Here is an 8,442-nt window from a genome sequence, read left to right on the forward strand (position 1 = left end):
CAATTTACCCACAACGTAACTATATACATAAACGCATTCCCCCCTCGAACTCGCAGTAACGCGGTCGTTAGTATTGTTGCAGCAGAAATAATGGCTCATGCTTGCACTTCATATTCAGAAAAAGTACCTAATGGACAAATAATTATATAACTCATAGTTAAATATATTAATCATTTAATAATTAATTGATATAATTAGCTAAAGCAGGTTGTGGTTTCACTCGTTCTTAAACCGCTATGTTACCACACGGATTACAATAGCGGTACACCGAGCTCCCGGAACTTCAAACAGTAGGGCTCTTTCGTCCACCCGGACCTTAATATGGGTACACGGTGGTCGGAGGAAGCTAGTCGTCTGCTGTTTACGCGGTAGAAACGCAGCTGGTTACAGTACAGGAGGAGTTGACGAAACTGGGTGAGATAGATTAATTTATTTATTCTCGTGGTAGCATTTTGCCGATGTTTTTTTCCGAAGTGACTTAGTGATTTTTTTTTTTTTTTAATTTATACTGGGTTATCAGTTCTTTTACTAGATTTATTATTATTTTTTTTTTTTTACCCCCGGTAATTAATTCACTCCACTACATCTCAGATCTTATCTTACCTTCAACTTTCTTTACTGTAATGGAGCCATCTTTACAGCTATGCGTATATACACACACACACTCAACTGCATAAATGGGTCATGGGTCAATGCTTCTTATAGGAAGTTTATATATTACATATATCATTTGTGACATATATATCATATTATATGTATATACATACACAGAAGTTACTGAGGGACTTGAGTGGAAAGTGACAGCTTTAACCACTATGCCACCTGCTGACCACCCCATAGCAGTGACAGGGAATTGGTACAGATATTCAGTTGCTGTTTTAAAAGTTTAATTCAGATTTCAAGTTGTTTTTTAGCAGTTTTTTTTTTTTTTTTTAAATGAAGTAAATGTAGAACTGTAGTGTTAGTTTTGCTGCTACCTTTTTTATTTTGATAACTATAATGTCTGTATATTTATTATTGTATGAAAACTATAAATACCCAGCTGTACACATCAGTGAACAGCTGTAAGATGCTTTGGATAATTTGTACTATTTTGTATGTAAAATGGAGCTATTTAAATTGGTTAAAAGTTATTGTTTTATTTCAATAAAGGCCTCAGTTATGTAACCAGTCAGTTGTGATCAGTAATCCTTTTAAAAAACTGATTCATTGTACCTGTTAGGTAGATACCTGCCGACTACCCACTGGCGATGATGGCGACTGGTCAGCCTGTGGGTCAGTTGTGTCGTGAATGTGGCTCGTCCAACGTGGTGGAAGATGACCTGTACTCTCAGCCGCAGTGGGTGTGTGCCGACTGTGGCTCTGTCTTGGCTGAGGGCCGACTGACCACTGATAGGACTGAAGAGAATCAGGGCACAAGTACGGAACCGGGCGACACCAGCCCTGGGGGTCAACCCCAGATCTAACTGGCATTTACTCTGTATGCAGTTTGTTTGCATGCATGAGACTGGTGCTCTGTACTGCCAACTATTGGCTGTAAAGACCACCAAAACTGGAGTGTGGGGTCTCTTTGATTCATCTCACTTCTGCAGTGTTTACTGCTTGTGTATGGTGTTCTTGGGTCTTGATGATAAATAACAAGATGAGGAAAGTTGCATGTCTGTGGGTTGAATGATTTAGTTTTTGGATGGAGTTTAAATTTATCAACAAACAGACTTCCAATCCCACTTTTGTTCGTAAGTTGGGAAGCAGGTGTATGTAAAGATATTGTTAAATTAGTCGTTTTACCTTAAGTATTTTGTGTTTTCACCTCCTGAAGATGTCCAGTACTATAAAAGCACAGCAGTGGACAAGCAGCCTTGTTATAACCAGATTAAAGGTAAGGCATGTTTTTAATATTTTCCTTCCAGAGAAATAAAATGAGTATTATTAAACATCACTGATAGCCCTCCCTCCAACAGGACTAAAGCGGGTGCGAGCCCTGTGCCGCATCCTGCACTTCTCACCCGTTGTCGAAGAGCTGGCTGAGAGTCTGTTTTCACAAGCCTATGAGCACCCCAGCTTCTTGTATGTGCACCAGCACAAGAAGGAGTTGCTGGCAGGCTGCAGCGTATTACTCAGCTGTCGCCTGAACGGCTGGCCAATTGTCATGGGGACAGTGGCCTCACTGCTGGAGGCCGACTCGTGCCTCATGGGCACGGTCTTCCAGGACCTGGTTAAGTGCCTGAATGTGGAGTTGTCCATGGTGGGCATCTCTGAATTGCTCGAGGGACACTGCAGCAGGTGGGTTGAGAGGAACAGTGGAAGAAACCATCACCTCCTCTCAGGGTCTGGACCTTCTGACTTTCGTAAATTAGCACAGACCAACATTTCATCGTGCAGCGCTGTGAGTGTGGTAGTTTCCTGAATATGTGTACCCTCTGCTGGGGGTTAGAGGTTAAAAACTTTAATATAATTAGTTTTTTTTTTTTTTTTTTTTTTTTTTTTGACTCTGAAGTAAGAATGTTTGTTTCTGAGAATTCTTTTTTTCTTTGTGTGTCCACAGTTACCATCTCAGCCCGTCAGAGGTCCCAGAAGAGTATTGTGAGAACCCCAGCAGACTGGTGGAGCGTGCTGCAGAGCTATTGGAGCTGGCTTCGGAGACGTGGGTGGTCACTGGGCGGCATCCAGTGCCTGTGCTGGTGGCGTCTGTCTACCTGGCATGGCTGTCGCTGAAGCCATGTTCCGCACGCATGCGTCTCTCGCTGGGCCGCTTCTGCAAGATGGCTAAGGTGTCGGTACCAGGGCCAGCTCACAGGCGCTTGGCAGAGCTGAAGGAGGTGCTGTGCAAGCTGGGAAAGGAGCTACCCTGGCAGCGGGGTGTGGAAGTGGAGCCGCAGAATGTGTTTACTATAGTCGAGGATATCCTGAAGTACCGGCTCACGCTGCTTCGACTGGCCCTTCGGACCCACGAGGAATCGCTGGCTGTAAAAAATGCCCCTGCTGGTAATGTTTTGCCTGCTGGTAATGAGAACCCTCCTGATGGCTGCAGCTCCAACACATTAGGTCTGCCTACTGGACCCTCCTCCTACACTGAGAACCCTCCCTCTGGCCACACCTCTAGTAGTGAAGGTCTGCCTGCTGGCTCCACTCCCTGTCCTGAGAGACCTCTCTCTGGTTTCATGTCTAGCACTGAAAGACCACCCAATGGTCCTAGCAAGGTTCTGGCAAATGACCACACCCCTAGGACAAAATATCCGTCAAGTAGCAGTGCCTCCCACATTGAAGCCCTGCCCCTATCAGACTTGTCCTGTGTGTCACAACTGGAAGAGGAACCTAAGGCTAGTTTGGCTAGTGAAGCAGAGCTTTGGTGGAAGAGGCTTGTATTTGTTCCACCCTGTATGAAGAATCCCCTGAAAAGGGCGAGAACGACGGAGAGGGGGCCAGACGTGACTGGGGATGAGGAAATCTCAGACAGCGAGATCGAGGGCTACCTGCGCACACCTCAGGAAGTGAAGGAGTTTGCAGAGATGCAGAAAAAGTTAAGATGCAAGAATTAGTGACGTCATAGCCATATCTGACAGCAGCTTTGGTTTTTTTTTTTTGATGCATGGATATCAAACTTTGCATTATTGTTAATCACACAGATGACTGATTTGAGTGTGTGGAAAAAGGTCTGAATAAGAACCAGCAGATGCTCTACTCATCTGGAAATTTTGATTTCACCAGGATGCACTGGACTGCTGAGGAGCACAATCTGGAGAAGTGTGAATTCTTATTTTAAATGTCTTCTCGGCTCCAATGCCTTTAATATTATGTTCTAACATGGTCTAATTTGGGTGAAGATGTGTCTCCTTCATGGGCTAATGGTGGCCTGTGTTTATAAACTTGAACCCTGGAGCTAACCGGTGATTATTAATCTGGTCTGCTTTGGTAAATCCATGGTTGACTGATAATTGCATACTCCCACTGTTTGAGTCTGGTTCTGCCCTGGAATGTGTGTTTTGGTTCTGATGAGTTAGTCATACACCTTTCTGTGGGAAGGCTGTTGTTGCCTCTGTGAACTTTCTATCATGTTTGATCACCTTGAAGTGAACGCCTGTGACACAGATGTGCAGCAACAGAGCCAACTTTTGAAGCTACATAAGTCATAAGCAGTCACTTTATAAATTTTCAACAAAATGCTGCAGTGGTATTGTTTGTTTCAGGTGTTGGTGGGAAATGTTTGTTTTGCTGAAGATCAAGCTGAAAGGTTGAGTCATTTGAGTTAGTCGCAATAGTCTTCATTAAGTTGAAATGGATTTATTTGCATTTCAAAGCTTTTTGGAGTTGTCAGCTTGTGTGTGTGTGTGTGTGTGTGTGTGTGTGTGTGTGTGTGTGTGTGTGTGTGTGTAAAAATGCCATCTGCTTTCTGGGCATTCAGACATTTTTTTGAAAATAAATAAAAATATGCACTGTAAACTGAGCTCCCAGGATAAGCTGATACAAAGCTAAAGGGTGTGCTTGCAGATTTTCACATAGTTCCACTTTGTGAGCCTGTGATCAATCTAGAGTAATACTGGAAATATAGTGATGTGATAAATAGTGGCTCATGAAGGGTTTTTTTTTTTTTTTTTTTTGCATTAGTATGTTGATAAATGTTTAATGGTTTTTTGTTGGCAATGACCCTGAACCCGTGATACTGTACTAGTACATCCCTCCCAGCCTCTTTGGTGAAATGAAACTACTCATCCAGAGCTCTGTCATGGCAGGGTCATGAACCATTACTGAAAAACAAACTCTCAAGTGGAGTTTCAATTATAGCTGTACCAGAATTTTTTTCGGTGCCATTTAACTACCTCCCTCCCCTTAGAGCGTTTGCAAAATAACCTAATTTCACCTTTGACGTGTTAACAAGTTTTCCAAATACTAAGCACTTACTTCACGCAGAAATACAGGTTTGGACTGGGACCATGAGCTATGTTACATGTTAAAAAGAAAGAAAAAAAAAAAGACAGGAAAATCGGGACAGCTTGTTGGCCTTTGCTGGTGCCTGGTGGTCAGTCATTAAACCAGAATGACTTTTGGGAAGTGGACAGGCAACGTGAATGCACAGTGGCTCCCATTCCCCTCCCCTGTTTGTGGCACAGTGGGAGGCACCAGTTATGTCAGCAGGTGACTCAGGGACACCCAGAGCGCAGTCTCTGATGGACAGGGCAGTGGTAGAATGCGGATGAGCAGTAATGAAGTGCTCTGTAGCTCACTTTGTTTGCATAGTGAGGATACTGTGCTCCTTTCCCACTGTTATGTTCAGGCCTATGGAGGGATTGAGCAGTTCCATTCACAGCAATTCACAATAGCTTCTTCTTGTGCCCCTTGGGGATGCTGAATTGTCTGCCCCGTGCAAGCCCTGTAATGTATTAAATGGTTTCTTAGCTAGAATATCCCAATTTGGTAGCACTCAGAAGACCCTGACCCCTTTGCTTTCCCCACCCCCGTTACTTGGCTTCATCCAGCAGGGGTCAGAGCACCACGCTGGCAGTGGCGCAACGGAGGGCGGGTGCGGGCACATTCACACGGCGGTGTCGCCGGAGGTGGTATGCAAACATGCGGCGCAGCTCGGCCCGGAAGCGATCGTGCAGCCAAGCATACAGGAAGGGATTGCAGCAGGACGAACTCATGGCACACAGGTGGCACAGCAGCTGCACAACCAGGAAGTAGCGCTTGTCGATGAGGCGAATATCAACGTCGCGCAGCACGTTGAACACATGGATGGGCAGCCAGCACACACCGAAGGCTGCTACAAGCAGCACCACTAGGCGAAAGAGGCGCCGTTTGCGTGCCCGGTGCGCCTGTGCCTGACTCTGGATGTGGTGGCCCGGCACCACACAGCTGCGCAGCTTCACGGAGATGCACAGGTAGGAGGTGCAGAGCGCAGAGAGCGGCAACACATATGTGATGAGTAGTGTGCTGTAGGCGTAGGCCAGCCGCTCGCGCTCCTGACCCATCCAGAACTCTTCGCAGATGGTGAAGCCCTCCTGGCGAAAGTCTACGTGGTAGGTGTGGGCGACGGCGGGTACCACCAGGCCACACGAAAGCAGCCAGATGGCCATCAGGACGTAGGCACAGACAGGCACCGAGATGCGCTTCTTCAGTGGGTGCACCGTGGCATAGTACCTGTATGTGTCAGGGAGAATGGAGGGAAAAATCATAGTTAATCGTATTTAATCCTTCCATTTTATTCCACTCAACACCCCTAGATTCAATAGCAGGGAGCCAGAAATTAGTAATAAATCCAAAGGCACCAACAATAAGTCCCTTAATTCCTTGTCTCTCTGCCCTGGGTGGGGTTGGCATGTGCAGCAAACAATCACACAATAAATATAATTAAAAATATATAATTTTTTGTATATTATATATAAATGTGGCGGGGGTGCGGTGGCGCAGTGGGTTGGACCACAGTCCTCCTCTCTGGTGGGTCTGGGGTTCAAGTCCCGCTTGGGGTGCCTTGCGACGGACTGGCGTCCCGTCCTGGGTGTGTCCCCTCCCCCTCTGGCCTTACGCGCTGTGTTGCCGGGTAGGCTCCGGTTCCCCGTGACCCTGTATGGGACAAGCGGTTCTGAAAATGTGTGTGTGTGTGTGTGTGTGTGTGTGTGTGTGTATATATATTTCTATATATTTTAAGTAAATATAATTTTTTTTTTTAAATCAACACATACACTGGCTGAAGCTGCTTGTCCTGAGTGGGGTCGCGGTGAGCCTAACCTGGCAACACAGGGCATAAGGCTGGAGGGGGAGGGGACACACCCAGGACAGGACACCAGTCCGTCACAAGGTACCCCAAGCAGGACTCGAACCCCAGACCTACCAGAGAGCAGGACCTGGCCAAACCCACTGCACCACCGTGCCCCCCTTTGAAAATCAACAGAAGAATCAAAATAGTTTAAACTTGAAAATATGTACCTTGACCATTTCTTAGCAATACATAACACATATTTTCTTAAGGGAAGAATCTGCATTTTCAAAGCACACAAAAAAGCCAGGCTGCTCCTCAGGGTATGAACCTACCTGTCGATGGCAATGGCGGTCAGCGTGAATACAGACACGTAGACAGTGACAGGCTGAATGAGGAACACCAGGTAGCAGGCGAAGCGGCCGAAGACCCATCCACGAGGGTTGAAGGCATAGGCTAGCGTGAAGGGTACGCAGGTAGCACACATCAGCATGTCAGAGAAGGCCAGGTTGCCAATGAAGAAGTTGGTGACATTATGCATTTTACGCGCACAACAGATGACGTGAAGCAGTAGGTAGTTCCCCAGCACAGCCACCAGGACCACAAGGGCATAACACGGGATGATAAGGCCCTTGAAGGATTGCAGGAGCTTCACACCAGCAAACGGCAGGCTGCGGTCCGAGGAGATGTTGTGGACTAACACCTCAAAGGCTGGCTCACTGATGTTCCCTTCATCTCCTGTGCCCGAAGGGGGCGTCAGCTCTGCTGTCCAGCCACTGCCCTCCATCCCGGCCAGTCAGAACAGATTTACTCAGCTTGGGAGGTCTGTCAAAACAGGTAGATGTGACTATAGAGGTATGCTCCAATTTTGATCATCATCACAAGTAAAAATTCTTATGTGTTCCTAAACCCCAAAAGTGACAGTCTTTTATGCTATCCCATTAAAATGGACAAAATTACTTGTTACAACATTTGTCACAATGTAAATGAATTCACACACAGTGAACAAGAGGGCAGGGTTTGGACTGTCCAAACAGCAGCATCATTACTGAGATTATATTGATTATAATCTTGTCCTCGTAAATATGGAGAACTGCTGCATAAGCCAAAAATAGGGCTACTAAAGGAAATTCCATAAAGTCAAATTAACCCAGATGGTCATATCTTGGTGCAGAACTGTAATTAACATGCTGTAATTCATTGTTCTATTTTGGCAGTGCCTGTAATGATCAAAGTGCTGCGAAAAAATGCAGCTGCCATAAAAAAATTCATGCACATAAAAATTGCAGCAGAGACCAATGTGTCTCCATAGTGAAAGCCAAGTACTTGCTCTTCAAAGGGAAGGACACCATTCAATATTTTGTAGAGGGAGCCCATCATTTTTCAGCAGGGCAATAGATAGACCAGACTGCACAAGAAAAGGAAATGGCAGTAAAATCCCAAACTGCAGGAAATATCCACAGATATCAATGGGGAACACAGCAAAATTAGTAAACATGTAACAACTAGATAATAAAAACACCCATTGTACTGTTCTCCCTGCGTGTTGTGCACACCCAGTACGTTAACGCAGTTCAACAGCAAGCCAAACTCGATTCTCACAAGCCAGGATTATGAGCGTCTTGCTCCTTTATTGTCTCCAAATATGAAAATGCGAGTGAACCTATAATAAACAGAAACAGTAAAAGAAACTTAGTCTAATTACAACACACACACACACACACACACACACATTTTCAGAACCGCTTGTC

The 8,442-nt window shown here is 45.5% G+C and overlaps 2 protein-coding genes across 3 annotated transcripts; one reads left to right on the forward strand and one right to left on the reverse strand.

Annotated features, from left to right (window-relative positions):
* Positions 1 to 337: 337 nt before the first annotated feature.
* brf2 (BRF2 general transcription factor IIIB subunit) lies at positions 338 to 4,156 on the forward strand. 2 transcript variants are annotated; one of them, XM_018734416.1, is made up of 5 exons: positions 338 to 414; positions 1,227 to 1,419; positions 1,820 to 1,879; positions 1,962 to 2,283; positions 2,546 to 4,156. In XM_018734416.1, exons 2-5 carry the CDS (start codon positions 1,251 to 1,253, stop codon positions 3,537 to 3,539), a joined length of 1,545 nt encoding a protein of 514 aa, XP_018589932.1. In that variant the 5' UTR covers positions 338 to 414; positions 1,227 to 1,250; the 3' UTR covers positions 3,540 to 4,156. The 2 variants fall into 2 exon arrangements, with proteins under 2 accessions (XP_018589932.1, XP_018589929.1); XM_018734413.1 differs by having other exon boundaries at positions 341 to 414; positions 1,223 to 1,419.
* Positions 4,157 to 5,480: 1,324 nt separating this feature from the next.
* prlhr2b (prolactin releasing hormone receptor 2b) lies at positions 5,481 to 7,478 on the reverse strand. The gene is made up of 2 exons (XM_018734417.1): positions 7,027 to 7,478; positions 5,481 to 6,135 (listed from the first exon to the last, which is right to left on the reverse strand). Exons 1-2 carry the CDS (start codon positions 7,476 to 7,478, stop codon positions 5,481 to 5,483), a joined length of 1,107 nt encoding a protein of 368 aa, XP_018589933.1.
* Positions 7,479 to 8,442: the final 964 nt, after the last annotated feature.

The sequence above is a fragment of the Scleropages formosus genome, chromosome 6, assembly GCF_900964775.1.
Source record: "Scleropages formosus chromosome 6, fSclFor1.1, whole genome shotgun sequence".
In the NCBI taxonomy this organism is placed as follows: domain Eukaryota; kingdom Metazoa; phylum Chordata; class Actinopteri; order Osteoglossiformes; family Osteoglossidae; genus Scleropages; species Scleropages formosus.

Coding starts and splice junctions, on each gene's coding strand:
- brf2 (XM_018734416.1), top strand. CDS start 1,251: ATGATGGCGACTGGTCAGCCTGTGGGTCAGTTGTGTCGTGAATGTGGC. Junction 1,420..1,819: donor TGAAGAGAATCAGGGCACAA/GTACGGAACCGG, acceptor CACCTCCTGAAG/ATGTCCAGTACTATAAAAGC. Junction 1,880..1,961: donor TTGTTATAACCAGATTAAAG/GTAAGGCATGTT, acceptor TCCCTCCAACAG/GACTAAAGCGGGTGCGAGCC.
- prlhr2b (XM_018734417.1), bottom strand. CDS start 7,478: ATGGAGGGCAGTGGCTGGACAGCAGAGCTGACGCCCCCTTCGGGCACA. Junction 6,136..7,026: donor ACCGCCATTGCCATCGACAG/GTAGGTTCATAC, acceptor TGACACATACAG/GTACTATGCCACGGTGCACC.